Source organism: Vigna unguiculata, chromosome 5 (assembly GCF_004118075.2).
Source record: "Vigna unguiculata cultivar IT97K-499-35 chromosome 5, ASM411807v1, whole genome shotgun sequence".
NCBI lineage: Eukaryota > Viridiplantae > Streptophyta > Magnoliopsida > Fabales > Fabaceae > Vigna > Vigna unguiculata.
In genome coordinates, this window is record NC_040283.1 from 3,271,922 (window position 1) to 3,294,143 (window position 22,222).

General features: G+C 31.3%; 2 protein-coding genes across 4 annotated transcripts; both read left to right on the forward strand.

Moving 5' to 3' along the window:
- The first annotated feature begins 2,152 nt into the window (after positions 1-2,152).
- LOC114184985 (polypyrimidine tract-binding protein homolog 1) lies at positions 2,153-8,782 on the forward strand. 3 transcript variants are annotated; one of them, XM_028072437.1, is made up of 10 exons: positions 2,153-2,517; positions 3,480-3,689; positions 4,820-4,882; positions 4,966-5,039; positions 5,146-5,241; positions 6,384-6,441; positions 6,516-6,620; positions 6,708-6,789; positions 7,406-7,471; positions 7,752-8,044. In XM_028072437.1, the coding sequence occupies exons 1-10, from the start codon at positions 2,335-2,337 to the stop codon at positions 7,760-7,762; spliced, it is 948 nt and encodes a 315-aa protein (XP_027928238.1). In that variant the 5' UTR covers positions 2,153-2,334; the 3' UTR covers positions 7,763-8,044. The 3 variants fall into 3 exon arrangements, with proteins under 3 accessions (XP_027928238.1, XP_027928236.1, XP_027928237.1); XM_028072435.1 differs by having other exon boundaries at positions 2,154-2,517; positions 7,406-7,518; positions 7,752-8,782; XM_028072436.1 differs by having other exon boundaries at positions 2,281-2,517; positions 3,484-3,689; positions 7,406-7,518; positions 7,752-8,782.
- Positions 8,783-16,389: 7,607 nt separating this feature from the next.
- LOC114183408 (expansin-A1-like) lies at positions 16,390-18,085 on the forward strand. The gene is made up of 4 exons (XM_028070422.1): positions 16,390-16,472; positions 16,637-16,761; positions 16,861-17,149; positions 17,303-18,085. Exons 1-4 carry the CDS (start codon positions 16,405-16,407, stop codon positions 17,610-17,612), a joined length of 792 nt encoding a protein of 263 aa, XP_027926223.1. The 5' UTR covers positions 16,390-16,404; the 3' UTR covers positions 17,613-18,085.
- The last annotated feature ends 4,137 nt before the right edge of the window (positions 18,086-22,222 follow it).

A 22,222-nucleotide genomic window follows, 5' to 3' on the forward strand; every position in this document is an offset into this window, starting at 1 on the left:
TATATATATATATATATATATATATATATATATATATATATTTAATTATATATTATTTAGTTTTTTTTTTAAATATTTGTTTAAGTAAAAATATGAAAAATAGTTTTAAAAAAATTCTAAAATACTTAATCGTTAAACCTTAATACAAAATTAAGAAGATAAAATGATACAAATTAAAAAAATATTAAAAAATCCTTCGATAATTATATTTGAATATTTAATTTGTTAATGTTTATTTTATTTGTGGTTTAGTTAGTTTACTAACTATCAAGTATCATTTAATAAAATATTAAATTTGTAAAATCAAACGAAGAAATAGAGAACGTTTTGACCAAATCAGAAGAAACTGGCGAAAAAATCGTCATTGAGGATGTCACTTTATTTCTGTAAACAAATATTTAAAAAAAAAGCTAAATAATATATAATTAAAATATATATATATATATATATATATATATATATATATATATATATATATAAAGCTGAATGTGTAAAAAAAATAAAAAAAAAACCAAAAAGTGAAGTCAGGCCCAAGGACGACTTCACTTTCAAAATATATAGAAACCGGCTTCTGAGAGCACGGTTTTACTTTTTAGAAAAAAAAAAGAAACCGGCATGGTGGAGGATGACTTCACCTTTAATGTCGTACTCCACCACAACGACTTGACCCTATTTTGCAAAAAAAAAATTCAACTGACCCATTTTTACAAATTCTTGGTCAAAGTGACCCCTTTTTACAAAAAAGTCGATTAGTCGTTTTAATGGGTCTTCCCCGCCCTTGTATCGAGCTCGAGATTAGTCACTTTAACGAGTTTTCCTCGCCCCCGAGCCAAGTTTAAGGTTAGCCGCTTTAACGGGTCTTTCCCATATTCGAGCCGAGCTGGAGGTTAGTTGATTTAACGAGTCCTCCTCGTCCCCGAGTCGAGCTCGAGGTAAGTCGCTTTAACGAGTATTTCCCGTCTCGAGCTAAGCTAAAGGTTAGTTGCTTTAACAGGTCTTCCCCATCCCTAAGCCAAACTCAAGATTATTTGCTTGAACTGTCCTCGAGCTCGGCTTGAGGTTAATATATATTTATCGATGACATTTTGTAGATATGTCAAAATGGGTTTCAACCCGTGAGCCAACTTGACTCACCACGAGTTTGAGTCGGGTTAAGTTGAAAAAAATTCAGTTTTTTCAAAAGTGGGTTGAATTCAACCCGACTCATTTAACCCACAAGTTAAACGGGTTTGAGCCGGGTTGAAGGTGGGTTAACCCACTTAACCCATTAACATTTTTTTATAATTTATAATTTTTTTAAATAATTATTTATTACTCATAATTATATAAGTTCACAATTTCATATTTTTAAATGTCACAATGTTGCTAAATAATATTTGAATAGTATGAATGTTTAATTAATTCGATTATCAAGTTATATACGTTCATACTTTAATCTTTAACTATAATCTTTATTGTAAATTACTCAAGCAACCATTTTATAAGCAAATTTTTCTAAATTACCATGACAAAAATGTGTAATTTTTTTATTTATATTTTGTTGAATAGCATGACAGAAAATGTATACTATTGGCTATGTTTTCTTCGACTATGTGAATACTTTTTTGTAAAAAATTCATCATATATTAGCGGTGAGCATGATAAAGATATTAGTTATTGATTTCACTTTGATTGTCATCTCATGAGTTGTTTAAAAAATTATTTAAATATTTGAATGCTTAAAAATAAATAAATAAATATTTTTTTTATGTGGATTGATGGACCAACCCACCAACCCATGATTTGGTGGGTTAAGCTGGATTGTAAAATTTATGACTCACAATAAAATGAGCCAGATTAAATTCACTTATTTTCAACCCGACTCAAATTTGACATCTCTAACATTTTGTGACCAGATTTAGAAGTTGATTTTAATTTTTATATCTTACCAAATGTATTACATGTCACATATTATAAAGATAATGTAAGATAAAAAAATGACACCAACCATATCAATGTAATGTTTTATACATTTTTCATGAATTAATAATACATCAATTATTGTCTTTAAGTTTTTTTCTTTAATTTTCTTTGAAAAAAAGTGTTGTTTCTTTGATTTTGTATAAGGTGGCAGTTAAATAAGTCTGATGTAAAGAGGTTAAATACGGCATCGCAATCACAATCACAATCACACTCGCAACCTAGATAATTCTTCACATATTGTGATAGGAAAAATATCCTCACTTTCTACAAAACTAGACGAAGCTAAGGAGTGGCTCCGATTTCACCCTAACCAATCATCTCGCATCTTGCATCTTGCATCGATCGCGATTCCACCATCGGAATCTGGAAGCGATGTCAACCTCGAGCCAGCACCAGTTCCGATACACTCAGACCCCCTCGAAGGTGCTGCACCTTCGCAACCTCCCCTGGGAATGCTCAGAGGAGGAGCTCAGAGAGCTCTGCAAGCCCTTCGGTAAGATCGTCAACACCAAGTGCAATGTCGGCGCCAATCGCAACCAAGCTTTTGTTGAATTCGTAACTCTCTCTCCCCTCTTTCTCCTCTTACTGTTTTCAATAGCTCCTTAATTTTAGGGTTTTAAGCCATGCGTTTGTTGATTCGTGTGAACTTCAGCTCCGTGTACCCGTCTCTTGCTTTTAGAATCCTCGAATTTTTGTTTGCTATCGTGCTTTATTTTTTATCAGGATATCCTTTCGTTTATATCCATTTTGTTCTCATTTTCACTTGTTTTACTTCTGAAATATATGCCTTGATTAATGTACATTTTAAAAAAATACGGCTACGAATAGCCTAGGAATGGCACCAACAATTGCATCCACTTATACACTGTAGTCCATGGATAAATTTAATCAATCTGCCCTATCATAATGGATTGGGCAAAAAGTTTGGATGGCTAATAAAAAATAAACCATTGATTCTTAAACCAATAGTTAAGATGTTAACAGTTATTGTGAGGAGTGAAATTTTGGAGAGAATTTTTTGTGACGGGAAAAATATGTTCATCATATATTTTTTTAGCATAGAGGTCGGTTTTGTGGATACCAGTGATGACCAAATTGTACTGCTTGTTAGGATTACTTGTAGAGGTATTGTCTTCATAGCCTTGGAACACCCATAATGTATCTAGGTGGAGCCAAAAGTCTTGTTACTTAAAATTAACTCCATGTACTACTATGGCTGTTCAATTCTCTTTTATTTGAGATAGCTTCTGAAAGAAGTTTTCTTCCTATGTTTAGACTGGAGCTTTGTTATATTGTAAATAAATATTAAGTTTTTCATTTAATAAATTTGTCTGGACTATAAACTTCTTTTTTTCGCTACTGTTCATCTGTTAGTTTCTCTTGAATCTTAATTGGTATTTTAAGAGATTCCTGAGTGGTCGATGATGTATTTTGTTTTCTTACTTTGTGATACCTTGTCCCTTTTTTTTTTTTTATGATTCCTACTTGGTTACTGAACTTTCAAGTATAAATGCCAGGTAGATCTAAATCAAGCCATTTCAATGGTTTCCTATTATGCTTCATCTTCAGAACCTGCTATGGTTCGTGGCAAAACTGTTTACATTCAGTATTCTAATAGACATGAAATTGTCAACAACAAAAGTCCAGGAGATATTCCTGGAAATGTCTTACTGGTAACTATTGAAGGTGTGGAAGCTGGGGATGTGAGCATTGATGTTATACATTTGGTAAGTGCGACTGAGTTTTATTTCATTTCTCCAGTTCACTTTTTTGTTTGTGTGATTTTTCTAGATTCTTGTTTGATTAGAGGATGTGAAAAAAAATCACAATCCCAATAAAACAGGGTTATTCTTAAAGTAAACATCATGACAACTCCTAATAAAATAATCAGATGGTAACATAAGGATATGATTGTTTTTTATTTTTGGTTAGCTTATAGAAATGTATCTCTTTCTGGATCATGTAATTATTTTTCTCCAATTTGGGAAGTTTGAAATGTTTAAATAGTGTGGTGTGGGATGGGATACATAAAAAAAGTGGAAGGAGTATTTTGAATGTGCTTTAATTTCTATAGACACAAATTTATTTTCTTTGTAAAAGCTTATAGTTTAAAGATCTATAGTTGAATTTGATGGTCTGGTTTGGAGTTGAAAACCTGTTGAAAACAGAGACACGTTCACACTACCTTTAGGAAAAAGGTATGTCCAGTGGGATCATTGCAGGACCTTTTACTACATATCATCGTTTTAAATGTAAAAATATTTGTTTCTTATTGGTTTCTGCTTATATTTTTTTTTTGTTTCACCCAGTGGGAGGCATTGAACTCTTATGCAAATCTTTCATTCTTACAATTGCATCTTTTTCTTTTCCTTGTTGGGAAGGCCAAAGTTTTCCCGTGAAGTAGTGACCCGAAATCTGAGTTTTAATACCTTTTATTTCTGTACAGTTCCTTTTTTTCTTTTAATAATACAATTTTTTATCTTTTGCCCTTGTTATTTAGAGTTAGACAGAATCCTGATTAAATCATGTCATTTTTTACTGAAATCGGTTGAACCACAGATGGTGATCTCTCATATTTAGATACTTTTGTTGGAGACAGTTTGGAATATTTGTCATGTACGTCATACACCTTTCTAAGGTCACGCATATAAGTACAGGTGTCATTCTGCACTTATTTCTTATCTGTTTGGAACTTATTTTTCCTTCCTGACATTGCTCTTGATTGTAAATTCTGTGATGGTTTTCTGGATTGTCTGCTGAACTATAATCTTCTAACATTTTCATTGAAGGAATAACCAAATAAAGATTAAGGTTGAAATAATATGGTGTATGAACTAGTTATTTATTCTTTATTCAGGTGTTTTCTGCTTTTGGCTTTGTTCACAAAATCGCAACATTTGAAAAGACTGCAGGTTTCCAGGTTAGTAAATTATCAGTTGCACTACTTCAACATGTCCCTTCCCTATTCAATTCTAGTGTTGACAATGTTTAATGCCATGCCAGGCTCTGATTCAGTTCACTGATGCTGAAACTGCTTCTGCCGCTAGGGATGCACTAGATGGAAGAAGCATACCAAGGTAAGTATTATTTGTGATTTTGCTTCTTATTCTTCAAACCCATCTCTGATTTGGTTATAGTTTGATAAATAATAATTTGCTGATTCACTTATGCTTTGGTTTGTAGATACCTGCTTCCAGCCCATGTTGGTTCTTGTAATTTACGTATTTCTTACTCAGCACATAAAGATTTGAATATCAAATTTCAATCAAATCGCAGCAGGTAATGATTGAAGTAAAGACAATTATGATATACCATTCTTTAGTTGTTTTAACATTGTCTTCCATCAGAAACTTAAGCAAATTGTGAAAGCTAATGCATATTATTTTTGTGGTGTTCTCTATTTTGCTAATTGATACGTGTGCTTTTATCCTTTAGGGCTTACTGAAGCTTGGTAGTCAGGATACAGTTGACTTGCCATGACCACTTAGTAATTTTCTTGATCATTTTCCAACTGTTCGATGCATTTACTGTCAATATTATTGAAACCATTGTTCTTATGTTATTGAAATGTATTGGCAAGTTTTTTTTTTTCTTTGGTGGGTTTTGTTATATCATGTTGACAATTCAATACTAATTTTTGTAGTTGTTGTCAATCTAATCTGGTTTTCATCTTTGCTCTGGAGGCTACTCTGATGTTTGCAATGTGTTGCTGGGTCATAATTGTACTCAGTATGTGTACTGAATTACAGTTGTAGAAGCAGCTTCTACTTATGTCATTATAGTTTTTCAGTTGAAAACACAATGGTTTTTGGTTACTTCTTTCTGAGATCAACTGGCTATGAGGTGTTACTTTCCAAAATATCTGTATATTAGCTGAAATCATTGTTTTTTGTTTGTCTTGGGGCACTAAATTTGAATTATTGTTTCCTAATTCTTTTCACAATCTAGATATCAAGAAGAATTTAAGAATGAAAGTTTGTAATTCCCAAATCTTGTGACCACTATGATTGAATTTACTTTTTACATAATATTCTCAATTTCAGGTGAACATTTCTGTTAAAACAATTTGACATAGTGACACTCAAACTCCAAGAAATTGTTAGCTAGGCATAGTTACATGAATAATTAATAAGCATGTATTGTGAAATCAACGTGTCTTCTATTAGTCTAATTAACATGATAATATCACAAATTTAACAGGCTTGTTTACCACTATCGTCATTTAAAATTTTACCAGTGACATTTTGGTTCCATGCCTCCAGACCGTGGTGAAATCCCTATGTTTGTTTAATGTGCACAATTGGTTTCTAAAGCCTTGATTCAGGCATAGCTTTTTCAACGTGCACAGATAAATTTCTCTTTTCTATTGTTTTACTAGTCTTCTGTCAATAATGAGTATTATTTTCCCTGTGACATTTCAGGGACTACACAAATCCTATGCTTCCCGTTAACTATACTGCTATTGAAGGCACAGTACAGGTATTTTGTTGTGTTATACCTTGGTACATCCTGCTTTTACTATTAGTATGCTCTGACAAACATATATTCTTCAGACGGCTATAGGCCCAGATGGGAAGAGGAAAGAACCTGAAAGCAATGTGCTTTTGGCTTCCATTGAAAATATGCAGTATGCTGTTACTGTTGATGTTCTCCATACTGTAAGATTTTGTGCTTTCCTGTAAAACTTCCAAATTTAAAAGTAATTTATACTCTACAATCTAAACATCATTGGGCAATCTTTACAGGTCTTCTCTGCATTTGGTACTGTCCAGAAAATTGCTATATTTGAAAAGAATGGTCAAACTCAGGCACTAATTCAGTACCCTGGTATTAATCGTTTTCAACTGTTACTCGCACTAGTACATTGTGTCCCATATATATATATATATATATATAACAAGTATGTATGTATTTATGTACGTACGTAAAATAATAAAATTTAGACACCTGCTTTAACATAAATGAGAGGTTCCTTTGCCTGTAGTGGATTTTGGGTTAGGGAACATTAGTGTCCTTGGAATAGGAATGCATGTTAGATAGACATTAAGTATGATACTTTTGGTTTTTAGATAAGATGCATGTGCTCATGTTACTTTAGAGGAACTTCAGTTAATGACACAAAAAGAAACTGGTCACTTTTTGAGCCTTCTTCTCTAGTATTATTTTGCTATCTGAAGATTTCTTATGCACCCATTGTTTATTTTCATATAATATTTGATTGTTTTGATAACATTTTTTTCACGCATACTTTTGTGCCATAGTCTTGCATACTTGTGTCATAGTCTAGCAGATTAGGATCCACATCATAGGTTACATTCAACTCGTTTAAATGTAATTTCAGGGAATGGAAGTGGGTGGGTAGCAGTATATACTAGCCCTCCCATCCCCTATTTCATGATAAAGCATTTTTTTTTCTTGATCGTGGGTGGACATTTTTTGGCAGATGTCATAACGGCAGCAGCTGCTAGAGAAGCTCTAGAGGGGCATTGCATATATGATGGTGGCTATTGTAAGCTTCATCTATCATACTCTCGTCATACTGATCTCAATGTAAAGGTATAAAAATATGTGTTTTTGAGTTAATGTTCATGAGTGGGAAAAATGAAAAAGGGGGGAAAATTAAAGATATCCTTAGAAGCAATGTGGACACTTGATCGGAAAGAGATTTGATTCTTAAACGTATGCCTCTTGACACTTGATTGACCTACCTTTTATAGTAATTTGTTGATGACAGTTGAATAATTATCCCAATTCTGAGTATTATATTATATAATACGTTTTGGTTGTAGGCTTTCAGTGACAAAAGTAGAGACTATACAGTGCCAGATCCTAGTCTACTTGCAGCTCAAGGTCCTGTAACGGCTTGGCAAAATCCACAGGCTGCACCCATGTACCCTGGCAGTGCTCCTGGTTATCACACTCAAGTTCCTGGTGGACAAGTGCCATCATGGGATCCATCCCTCCAGGCGGTTAGACCTAGTTACATATCTGCACCTGGTACTTTTCCTGTACAAACGGGTACCGTTCCTCCAATGCCATCCTATGCTCCAGCAGCTTCCTCACCTCATGCACAAAGCAGCCCCATTGGTCATAATGCAAATCCAATGGGAATCTCTCAGTCTGGGGTTCCACCCAATGTAAATTTACAGCCCAGTGGTGCTCCACTTTCAGTTCCTGGTTCCTCACCTCTCATGCAGACCAGCCAAGCGGCTCAGCCAAATGCAAGACCTGGTGCTGCTTCACCTCCTGGCCAACATTATTATGCTTAGAAAATCAGTTTTACTGTCACATGAATGAAAGGAAAATGCAAGATGATAGTATGATAAATTTGTTGTTGGGTTGGAAACTTCATCAGCATCATCATCGTTGTTTTTGAATGATGTAATTTAATTTGCGAAGAAAGCTCCGAAATAGTTGATCTCTTACTCTTCTGAAATTCTTGTCTTCCATTGAATATTCACTGGGAATGGAGATGTTAAAATATCTTTCTCCGCTCAAGGTAACTTAGAACAAAAAAATCAAATGACGCAGTACTTCACCATGTGGACTTTGGACAATTCAGTTTTGTCCCATCAATAAAACTGAGGGGTTTGTATTTTATTGGGGCCCGGTAGGCTCGTCGTCGCATCTGCTAATCATAGTTCCCGTTGAATTTCTTATCTGCAAGGATATTTCCTCCACTTCTCAACATTAAAGTAGAATGAGAAAAAAAAAATCATTTTAAATGTCGACAGCGATCGGCTTGATTACGACGATTGTACAAGGATGTGCTTTTATGTAGCCAAAGTAGTTGAAAAATGCTTTGTTTTTTCTCTTTGAATGATGAAGTTAATTTCTCAGGCATTCTCTCTGACGCGTATATGTATCAAATCTCGTGTGATGAAGCCGAAATTGATATCTATAAAAAATTAAAGTTCATATGATCTGGTGCCATTTCAAGTATTTGTATAAAATACATCACCATTTAAATAAATTTGAATTTGGATAGTGCATGTGCGTATGCATGTCCATTCACTTGGGAACACGAGAGGGCGAGTGAACATATTTTTATTATAGGGTCACATTTCTCATAAAAACCGAATAGATGAGACTAACGTGGCAGTTTCTTTTAGGAAAGGAAACTATAAAAAGATTAATCTAATTTGAGTACATAATTGAAGGATAATTCTCATCAAATTACTCACCATCTCTTTCCTCTACCAAAGGCTTCCATTTTATGTACTATGGTCGGTGAGGTCAAAGTTAACACCAATCAGTTTCCAGTTGCTGCAACCATCAAAGTTCTGTAATTCAGAACGGGAAAGTGTCTAGCTGTCAGTGATTTGAAATATAACCTAAAGTTGCCTGAAACTGCACACACACAAACACGCAATCAACAAATATCAACTTTTAAAGTCCCCCATATAGAAAAACAACATGAAAAGCCAACAGAAACACTTTATTTTCCTCTGCATTGATTGATTAATTAGTTTTCAGGACCTTTTGTAATTACTCTAGATACTTAATCACGAAAAACCAAGAATGTTTGTATTCAACACTATACACGTGTATTTGCTTGTTGATCTTCATAATGAATTCACAATAAGAATGTAATTTTTCGTTCGAATAAGATCGAATCGCAGTAGTTTATGAACACAACTTTGCTGAAACAAGGAAAGTTTGGTACGATAATAATGCGATTGATTGTACTGAAATAAAAAGGAAAGCGAAAAGTTGCAAGAAAAGAGAAGAGAAGAGAAGATAACACATAGGCATGTGCGAGGCGAAGGTGTAGAAGAAGGTACGTGACAAGGTCATGTTTTGATTATGGGTCATGTTCCATTATGATGATGCAGTGTCCCTGTCTTTAAATAATGGTCTTAATTGCAGAGAGGGACTACTCCACACTGCACTCTCTCTCTGCTAGTAACACCATGCATCTCTGCAACATAGCAAAACTGACCCATTGGTTCTCAGATTCTTCTCTACACTGTGTTGACATAGATAGTATCGTACGCGTAGTTTGCACCCTTTGTTCATGACACCTCTGAAAGCAACTGCTACCACAACGTTAGATCCCACATTTTACTAATCTATCTGCAAAATTATATTTAACATTAACACTGCTCTTAAATACCTTGGATTAACCTTACTTTTATAATTAAGATCCGAATCAGAATCTAATTTTTTTAAAACTTAACACAATAATATATAGTACTAATAACATTATACTAAAAGCTTATTAAATAATACTTTAACTATTTTGTTCACTTAATTAAATCTTGTTTTTTAAGTCTAAAGCAACTTTCATGTATATATCAATTCCATTCAATGAATAAATAATTTAGACATATACATAAGAAAGTGTTTTCTCCTGTGTAATAATTGAAACTTCAAAAAGAATTATAATATTAAAAGCTTAACCATTCATTAACTTCATATTGTTGACAATGAACATACAAACGTCCCTACAAATTAAGTTTAGGATATTAAGACATTGATTGCAGTCATTCTTATCACATGGAGTCTTGTATATTGAAAATAATATATGAAGCATGTGTTTCTTGCTCTTATAGATTTTAGCTTCAAAAGGCACACTTCAATTGGGTACAATTACCAGCTTTAATTTTAATTAAGTTTATGGGATAAAGAATAGGATCACATAACTACAAATTGAATCTCTGTGTATTAAAAGTAATACATATAAAATTAGGTTTGGCTCTCTATTCATGTTAATTTTAGCCTCAAATGACGCTTAATTATGCGGAAACTTTGTAACTTTTTTACTCAATAGGAACATAAGATGAATAAAATACATGAATTGAATTAAACTATTTAATAATTAAATAAATTTTATAAGTTATTAGAAAACAACTGAAAGTAAAACATGTAATGTTTTAAAGGGTTAATTATATTTTTGGTCCTTCAATTCTTGGTGAAAATTGGAATTAGTTATTTTCGAAAACTATGAAGCAATCTAGTTTCTCAACTATGTAAATATGTGTATTTAGTTCTTTTAATTAAATTTTATTAAGTTTAGTTGACGTTTTAAACATTTCCGTATAGGATTTTAGTTTGTTTACACCTTTTCACACATGTTTGCTTTAATATTAGTTGAAAAACGCATCTGAAACGTCAAATAAACTTAAAAATATTTAATTTAAAAGATTAAATTCATGCATTTATAAAAATAAATGATAAATTGGTTTAAGATTTTAAAATTAAACTAATTTCAATTTTTACTATAAGGACAAAAATATATTTAACTCTATTTTAAATAATTTAAGTGAATTAAAATAAGTTGAGTTATTCCAAACTATTTTTTTAATTGTTTTAACTAATTCACTAATTGAGTAATTTTGACCGGATAAAATTTATTGTTATTTAGATTTGTTTAATAATTTTGTGAGTGGATATTTTTTGTATAGTTCTATGTAAATCGTTGGGAGTTACCTCAAGAAAAAAAGTAACTCCTTGCACTTTTGGAGTCACGGGTACCAGGTAAATTAACCTAATAATAAAGTTGAGAAAAAAAAAGAGAAGATGTTCCTCTCGTGTATTCAAATTTAAACATCATAGTCTCACGTGTTTGCAAAGAGATTGTGTTTTTTGTCTTGCAAAAGTAAGCAACGAGCAATTTATTGCTAATGATGAACATGAATAGTTTACAAAAGTGATTTGTACAGTGTTTTCATTACTTGATATGTAAAAAAGGACAAATAAATGTCTTTAATGGTAAGGTTTGTGATTTTTATATTAATTAAATAAAATAATAAATATGAGTAATACTTGACTTTTTAAATTAAATATAAAAATAAGGATGAGTATATACAAATTTATCTTTAAATTTGTCTCTATTTGTTTTTATTTTTGTATTCGTTTTATTTTAAATTAATATGTTTAATTACATTTCAAGTTATTTATAAATTTGTATTTTTAGTTAATTACCTATTGAAATTTTTATTTTTATTAGATATTCAAAAAATTTAAATTTTTTAATTGAGTGTATATTGTTTTTGACTACTATCTTGTCATCTTGTTTTACTCTCTCCACGTATTAAGAAATATAAAATTTTGTGCTTAATATAACATAATTGGTTAATTTTCGTTTTACATTAACAACAATATTTATAAAATCTCATGTGTCTTAATGTATAGAAACAAAAAAACAAGATAACATGATAATATAACAGTTACATCATCTAATTAATAAAAAATTTAAGCAGCAGACAGTGTATTGAAAAATAATTTTGAATACCAAATAGATAAAACAAATTATTAGAGACTCAATTTAAAATATACAATTTTTTTTAAGGACTTGGAAACTTTTAAACCTTAATAAAATACTCATAATTTATTAAACAATCTAAATAACTTATATTAATCGTCTTATTCGGTCATTCACATAGTTCAATCAACTCTACTAGTAATTTTTCTTTTATTATAACCTTAATTACATTATTTTCTCTTTTTGTAGTTTTGTTCAAATTGGATATTGAATTTTATAAAACACAAAAATCAATTTCATTAAATAAAATAATTTCTAAGATTTTTTATACTATTTTTTTAATTATTTATTATTTTTTTTTTCACATAAGGATGTTTGCTTCTAAGTTTTAAAAGTTCAACAAACTAAATTTAGTTTTTGGGTAACATAAAGAAACTTATATTTCATGTTCTATTTGATCCTTAATTTTGTTTTCTATAAGAGTTTTTCTTTGGTAAAAAAAATTTATTTCCTCGTAATGACTTAACTTGTCTGATATCCATCATTTGTACTCAAATCTTCAACGTATTTTTTTCCATCGTAACCTTTTGTGAGATTTCATTCAATAATGTATATTCAATAATGTATTTGTCCTCAATTTTATCAAATTAATATATTTTGTCATATTTATTATTTTTATAACCATTTGTCTTTTATTCAATTACTAGTACTCAGATTTAGTATTTATATAATTGTAATTTTTTCTTAATATTTAAAAATTAAATAAACAAATTATTAATATTTTTTTACTATTGAATCTTTAATATTATTATCTTTAGTTGTGTATTTTTTATGATTTAAAAAAACTATTTAATTAATATTTGGACAGTGTCTTCGTCTCTAAATGTGTGAAAGTGTATAATTTGAGTTCGGACAACAAAGATGTGAAGGATCATGAATATTTGATATTTTCACTTGTAGCATTTTATTTCCCAGTCTCAATCAACCTGCAACATATCGTTATTGCTCCTGTTATGGTTGTCTCTTGTTGCTTTAAAAATAAATCAAGAAATTGTTTCATTAAAAAGTGGCAACAATCCCTTTTGTCTAATGATTCAGGAAAATTAATTAGTAAATTCTTAATTACGTCATTCATTCAAATTAATTTAGTAACAAAGAAAAAGTTTTCAAAAATACCCTAAACTAACAACGTTCAGATCTATGATCCATAATCACATATGTAAGAATATATATATATATATATATATATTTTTTTTTTTTTGCACATGACTCAAGAAATATATATGAATATATAGATAGATTGTACTGACACAAAGTCAAAAAGCTTAGACGAGTTACTGACCATAATAATAATATTAATTAAAGCACAAACATAATTTTACAATAGATGTACCATTGAATACACTAGGTGTGTAGTTGAATCAAAGGCATAACAATAATAATAATAATAAAAAGTGATGCAAAATATTATAGGTATAAAGTTGCATGTGTCTGCATCAATGTGAACGCTTATTAATTACAGGATCTATATGAATTACTAAGCAGTGATTTATTTAAGCCTTTCACATGCTCTAAATAGTGATTACCAAAAGTTCACGTTATTAACACAAAGTGTCCTTTCACATTATTTAATGACTTTAACCGACACTGAACCAAGCCCTATTATATATTGTATACTATTATGGCAACAAATCAAAGTCACTCATGTTCAATTTTTATGAACAAGATCAAAGCATATGACACATATAGGGAACTTATTGGATCGTTACTATATACATGAGAGGGGACAAAAAGATCCTCTAAATTGCAATCATAAATAGTGTGAGCAAACTTCTATGCATGCAATTATTTTTCTTAACTCATTCTATAACTTCTCAATGCTCTTTATGTGAAACAAAAATATAAAGTGCTATTTATCTTTCAAAAATGTAATATATATTTTTTATCTGAACATATTTTCTTAAATAACTTAAACTTATCTCAAATTATATAAACAAATTATAAAGTGAGGTTTGTAGTTTCACATCGATTAAAAGTAAGATATTTTAAAACATTTTTATAATATATAAATGAATGCAAATATTATTTTATAGGTCAATGAGATTGAGTTAGACTTAGAACTTTTTTTAACAATTTATCAATATTTACACTTATTTTATCTACAAAACCGACTTGTAAAATGAGGTTTGCACCCCACTTATATATTGTAAATTGGCCTTATTTCTAGTTGATGTGGGACTTCCAACACGCTCACTCACGCCGAGGTATATACATCTCGTGCGTGAGACTAGAAATGAATAGGTGGTCTATTAGCGGCCCGATATCGGGTGGGACAGAATGTCCAAAACAGCTCGTTAGGATAGGTTCTAACCTGACTCTGGTACCATGTTAAAAGTGAGTTTAAAGCCTAACTAAACCCCTCTATGAATCTAACAAATGGTATCAGAAGAACGACAGTACAGAAAAGATAAAAAAGGAGTACTCGTGGTTGGGAATGCTGGAGGGGGAGTGTACAAATGTGGTTTAATTTTATTCGAGATGGGACTTGTATCTGAATGAATAAGTATAGAAGAGAGGATGTGTTCCAAAATGCACACAGAAACGTCAAAAAAGATCCTATAAAGTTGAGGTTGTGTGGTAGGGCAAGAAGGGTTTGTCTTCCCATGTGAAAAAATAGCAAGATTGTATGAGTTAGACCCCACTTCATATGTGATCCTCTGCCGACGAAATGAACGAATCACAATGGCCAATCTGAAAACCTCTCTTTTTGCTTATTTAACTATCATCTTATGCATACATTAATTACATGCATATCCGAAACAGTATAGGGTTCTTACTTAACCATGGCATTGAGTAACCATGCATTATTCAGACTCACACCAAGTAAACTTCTATACTTGGAATAAACACGAGCTAACCCATCAACGCGTTTCATTTGTAGGCTTAATGCTTTTGTGGTGCGTAGCAATTAAGTAGGTACTTGTGTCTGCAGATATGAATAAATTTCACATGTTTGTATTTAATGTCTAAGCAACTTTGCATGCATGCCAGCCAAACATCGTGTCTTTGCAGATTCTGGATGAGTTATGGCCTCTTCTATTAGGCCATAGCACACAGGTTAAAGGTACAATATACGGATTTTTCTTATCTTTCAAACAGATTATGAATTTATGATGATTATGATCGTACCCTTTTGATTATGTTTGCTGCATCTTAATTAATTGCTTGATGCTAAGAGGAAATGAAGAAAAATCTTTGAAGCCGAATGAATGAAAGGCTGAGGTTGAAGTTGGGATTCTTACATTGGTAACTGAGGATAACAGAAGCAAATGAAAAATGCACTGTTTGTGGTTTTGTCATATTGCAATTTAAAGTTGACAAACGCCTTTCCTCGCATCCAATGTGTAAATGCCACTCATAAGAACGTTATGTTTGTTGTTATCTGATAAATAGTTGTACTCAGATTTTTACCACCACTATTCATTCACACTTTGGGTGATATTTATTACCATGCATCAAATTGTGCAAACAATTCAAGAAAAAACAAGAGTAATTTCAGAGAATTTTTTCTCGTGTAATCATTAGTAACCATTCGCTACATTTAATGGCTTGAATTCTGGTATCAGTACATAATTAGATACTGATAGGATAAACTTGTCAACTAGCATTAATAATACATCAAAAAGTAAGAAGAAAAACGTAACAATTAGAATGAGTTCATGTTTTAACTTTCTTAAGAATACATGTTCAGTTTCTGGATCAGGTGTTATATTTTTAATAAGCAAGCTAGTCTATGCTTTTATTCTCAGATGACAAAAAATTCATCTAAAGAGGTTTTGTCATTTTCCATAAAGAAAGATTTTATTCTTTCATTTCTAAAAAGGCTTCAGGTGAAAGAAAAAGGGGCTTTGGAAATAATGTAAAACTTTCTGAAACAGATTGTGACTTGTTTGGACTAATTTTACTGCAGTAAAAGTTCTGTCTTTTTTTTTTCTTGCAGGAAATTTGCAAGTTAGTTTAGTATGAGGAGAATTAAAAGAAGATCTTAAATTCATTCATAGGCTCCTATAGTGGACTCAAATTTCATTTGAATTGTATGAAACTGGTTTCACATTCCCGTTAAAAAAGCATAGTTTTCCACAAACCAGATTCCCTAGATCCCTTGCTCTCTCTCACAGTTTTCAGCATTTGCATGGTCCCAACAGCTCAAATGTGTCTATCTGTCTGTCAGGTTGATGTTGACTCTCCTCTATTTATTCCTTTCCAATTTCCCCTTCCATTTCCACAAACAACTTCCTTCAAGGTTCAGCTTCTTTGAACAGATTCTCTTCCCTTTCACTCTCTTTTTGATGTTCTCTTTCACTTTTTATACACTATTACCTACTCTACCTCTTCACCTAGTTCTCATTAATCAGAATTTATTGCACAATGCTGACTTATTCACACCCCAATGATTCATTTATGCAGGGAAATGGCTCTCCTTGGATTTCTTCTGGGACTTTTCTACATGGTGTCACATGTGAAGGGCTACGGGGGTTGGACCAATGCACACGCCACTTTCTACGGAGGAGGTGATGCTTCTGGGACAATGGGTACGTTTTTCTGCACAAAATGTGACTCACATTTTCGTTTTTACCGTAACTGTATATACTTTAGCAGTAACATGCATATGCATATCTCTGAAATTGCAGGAGGGGCTTGTGGTTATGGAAATCTGTATAGCCAGGGTTATGGAACTGATACAACAGCACTCAGCACTGCACTGTTCAACAATGGTTTGAGCTGTGGTGCATGCTTTGAAATCAAATGTGTGAATGACCCACAATGGTGTCTTCCTGGCTCCATCGTTGTCACCGCCACAAATTTCTGTCCCCCCGGTGGTTGGTGTGACCCTCCCCAACACCACTTCGATCTCTCTCAACCTGTTTTCCAGCACATTGCTCAATATAGAGCCGGAATCGTTCCTGTAGTTTACAGAAGGTAACTAACATTCATTCTCATTTCTCTTTTTATGGATCTCCTTTTCAAACATCCTTATATCAAACAAATGTTGTGAAAGATCAGAAAGAAAGTATCTTGATGTGAAGTTTATAATCCTTGAAGCTGAGATTTGTTTGTACATGGATTTTGAAGGGTGAGATGCAGGAGAAAGGGTGGAATCAGGTTCAGCATCAATGGCCACTCTTACTTCAATTTAGTGCTTGTGACGAATGTTGGAGGTGCTGGTGATGTGCATTCTGTGTACATCAAAGGGTCAAGAACTAGATGGCAAGCCATGTCAAGGAACTGGGGGCAAAACTGGCAAAGCAACTCCTATTTGAATGGGCAAAGTCTTTCCTTTGTAGTGACCACTGGCAATGGACACAGTGTGGTGTCATACAATGTTGCTCCAGCTGGTTGGTCCTTTGGGCAGACCTACACTGGGAGGCAGTTCAACTACTAACCAACCCTTAATTCATCAGTACCTACCTTTTCAATAATGTTCAGTGAGAATATTACAGGTGAAAGAAGCTAGTTACAGTAGAGGGAGATTATTAGTGTTGTGGGCTAAATATGAAGATGATTTAGTCCCTTCTTTATATATATATATATAGTATATTTGATTTGATTTACTTGTATAGCAAGCATTTGCAGATGATGTGCTGGCTTAATTTATGCTATGCCTCAGCAAATGGAATCCTTGCTCTCTGTTGAGAAAGATAAATTGTAAGAAAGATTCTTGAATGAGTGAGAATGGTTATGTTTGAGCTGCTTAATAAAAAGGAACACTTGCATGCATTCCTTTTAAGTGTTGTGTGGTGGACAAAATGAGTGATTCAGGTTTCTGCTCTGATCTCTTGTGAACCAGATGTAATCATTTGTTTGGGTTAACTCCAATTGGGCAAAGTAAAAGAGAACACATGTTCTTCATCGTTACCCCCTTCTATTGCATCTATAAAGTCATGTCTGCAGCTTTTTGTACTTTTCTTTCTTTTCATTTTTTCTCTTCTCTTTCTTTCTGCTTCATAGCTAAAACCAATTTCAATTACAAGTGGTTAGAGTTATTTCATTCGCCTAAAAGTGTGTAATGATGCCTTCATCTATTCATTAGTCAATTATTTACACTTTAATTTACTTGTTAAGGATAAAAGTAAATTAATTATTATTAGTTCCAATACACCTGGTATTTTCAAATGATTTAAAAATAAAAAATAATTTAAATACACGTTTTTTCTTTGATGTTTTAAAATATTTTTTAAAGGTAAAATTAGGACGGAACTTTATTTTTCCAAAACATACAATGTATCAAAAGTGATGATCGATAATGTTATCTCAAAGTATTTGGAATACTATGATTTCATTAATTATCCTATAGAAAAAGTTATATACATAAAATTTTATACGAACGCTCCAACAAAGAAATGAGTCAGAAGTTTCCAATTTAAAAGGGAAATAAACAGTATTTCCACAGCAACTTTTTATAATTTCATTTGATGTAAATTGGGCCAAAAAAGTCATCTAATTTGGTCTGAGGACAGACATGCAAAATTCACCACACATACTAATATAGATTTGGTTACTCCCAACAAAAGTCATAGAAAATTACTTGAAAATGTTTAGTAACTTAATTATTCCTTTTCCTTGTGCATATACCACCCCAATCATTCACAATTTGCAGAGCAACTATGTTATTGATCTTTCTCTCAGATTTTACCCAAACATAAAAAAAAAAAATGTGGTGTTTGCATCTTTCTCTTTTTGTCACATGACTTCTGAAAGGTCAAATTCTCCTTATTTTTAAGTAAATGAAATAAGCAGAAAGTATAAATAAACCGAGTCAATGGGTTTGGTTGTTCTGTAATGAGTCAAAACATCCATTACTCATAAAAAAGTAGCTTATATGTGCACCAATCTCGCCAAGACTTATTATTATGTAAGAAAACTGATTTTTTTTTTCAAGTAATAATAATGAAACCTAATAAATTGTTGGACTTTACAGCAGTGTGCAGAAGAAAAAGGTGAGGAACAAAAGTGATACTTCAAAGGTAGATAGAGGTGTCAAGGCCCTACATTGCCTTAGCTAAGTTGTGAAAACAACTGGGATTGACCCCACCTTAATTTTTTTTTTATGAATTATCTATTTGTTGATTTAGCTCCATTTATTGAATAAGAACAATTTCACTTTTAAAAATTACATGAACTTTATAAACAACTAAATAAGAGATAACATTGAACCAAATAAACACAATTTGTTTATCAACATTTTCAAGCTTCCACTATTAACATAATGTTATTATTTAAAAAACGAGTTAGTCTAGGTCTATAGTTAAGACGAGTCAGACTTTACACACGAGACAAGTCAACTTAGATCCACAATTAAGATGAGTCGACACAGAATGATAGTCTAAAGCTAAAACGGTCCGGTTCAAATTGACAGTTAAGACGGATCGACTCGGTCGATGACCCTACGATTAATTATATTTTAAAAATTAAAATTACACAGATGAAAGAAAAAAATGAATAAATCATACACTTTTATAATTGAAAGAGTAGAATTTTTATTTTGCTTTTGTTTGAGCATGATGAATGCTGTAATGTCAAATTTATTTGTCAAACATCTATATATAGCTGTCTCCATTTGACCATTTATATCTCCATTCACTAACTCTTCAACTGCATCATTTTTATTTTATTTTTTGTCAAAACCATTTTGATGAATCCACTTTGTGTTCCCACTGAAAAATAAAATTGACCACCAATCACTCATCTAATTAAGAAGGCTTATGTCTCTAAAATTTGGTGCAAGTCGCACTACAACATTGGAATGTCACGTTCACATACTTTAATTTTCTTATCTTTTCAAGGACTTTCCTTTACACGGTATTCTACAACATTTAACTTTGTTTATTTTTGTAAATGTATGTTTTTTACAACAAATAGGTCATTTGTTTTTAGAAGAATAGTAACAAAAGGTGAGAATGTTATCCAAATAAAATAGTTAGAATATAAAAAAATGAAGTTATTCTAATCCAAACAAAGTAACATTTTACGGGAAAAATATTGAGTAAAACGAGCAAAGTCATGAATGAAATATGAGACTTTATCTTTCAGTAATACCTGACGATTAAACTTAGAGATTTTTAAATTATATTTTTGAACCATTTGAATTTGATTTTATAGGGGAAAGTAAAAATGTGGCTCCCTCTCTTTATTCCTAGTATTAGAAAAATTATTTTTCACCTCCATGATTTCTTTCTACATTCAAAAATATGAAAATTCGGACTTTATTCTTCTGGTTTAAAGTTTTTTTTTTGTTTTTTACGGATTTTGGAATTTAAAGATCAAAAGTGTCTTTTAATCTGAAAAAACTTTATTTTTCATCAAATTATATAATTTGAAAGGTATTTTTAACTTTGAAATTATATAACCATCTTTTACTTTTAGGTTACACAATTTTATCGTTCTTTTATGAAAGAAAAAAAAAAAAACTTCTATATTGTGTAACATGATAAACATTTTGGATTGCACAAGAAAACTTTTTCTTTTTTACTTTTATATTACAGAATTTAGAAGTTCTTCTTTTCATAAAATTATACAATCTAAAAGTTATTTTTTGTATACAAAATTTTAAAATTACACAATCAAAATTTTTTGTTGCATAAAAAGAATTAGATTGCACAGTTCATATGTTATTTTGATATAAAGAATTTTTAAATTATGTAATTCTATTCTGAATTACACAATTTAAAAATTATCTTTTACCTAAAAAAAATTTTCGAATTGTGAAATTTGAAGTTCACTCTTAGATTACATAATCCAAAAATAATTTTTGAGTATAAGTAGTTGGATACAAACTGGTCGTGTATTAGCAGACGATATATACAAAGGTTCACGATGCATTGTCATTAAAAATCAAGATATTGAAATTTGACTTTTCAATCGATTAAAATTCTTTCAAACACAACCAATATTTATACCAACTCCTTTTACCTATAGGAATACATCTTGGATCTATCGATTGTGTTATGGTCAAAGTCCAAGGTCACTTGGTGAAATTAGAAGAAGGTGTAGGTATTATTGCGGACCGGGTTCCATCAGGATTCAGTGTATTATGTTTAACAATTATATATAAGTACAGAAAATATGACAGGTGATAAGAAAACACGAAAAAGACCAACAATATTTTTCCAGGCAATTGCTTATTGTACCCATCAATTTCTTTCTACACCCCATAATTTTATTTTAATCCATCTATGCCCTTATGAGATCGAGACACTGACTTCGTTAGATTAGGTGTGTAGTGGTGTGGGTTATCCGGAAGCTATCTGATGGGTGCAAGAAGAAATTTGAGTGAGTGTATGAAGTGCTTGCCCACTTTCCATTTGTCTTTTTGGGCCATATTGCAGTTTATGGGTTACGAAAGTAGTCAACAGTGATCCACTCTCTTTATTATATTTATATTGCCTGTTACTGAACCTGCACTAAATTAAAAAGTGAAGTTTTCAATCTCAATTTGCGAAATATTTATCAATTCATCTAAATAATAATAATAATAATATATGGTTTGACTGCACTTCTTAGATTTTAAAAAAGAATGAAAAAGGAAATAAAACTTACTTCTTATGTTTTATATTCTGTTCATGTAATTAATTAATTTAAATTTCAAGTTAACATGATTTTATTATAACAAGAGGACTTATATTAATTTGTTATTATATTTAGTACAAATTTTAATCTCATCATATTTTTCAAAATGTGTTGAATTAGCTGTTATATCCTTCCAACAGTTAAAACACAATAATAGCAAATGTTGTAGTTTTCAAGAATAGAAAATATCTATGACTCACCGAATATTGAATATTCTACTTTAAAAAAAAAAAAACTTCAATTATCTCTTTAATATATTTTCAAGAAAATACTTGAATTTATACATTGCATCAGAAAAAAAAGTTAATAATCATTTTTAAACATTTGAAAATAGAATCTCACAATCTAAATACAAGGTAGTTCGTGTAAAATAAAATCATAACAAAATCACCTGATAAAAATAAAATTACAAATTAAATAGTAACA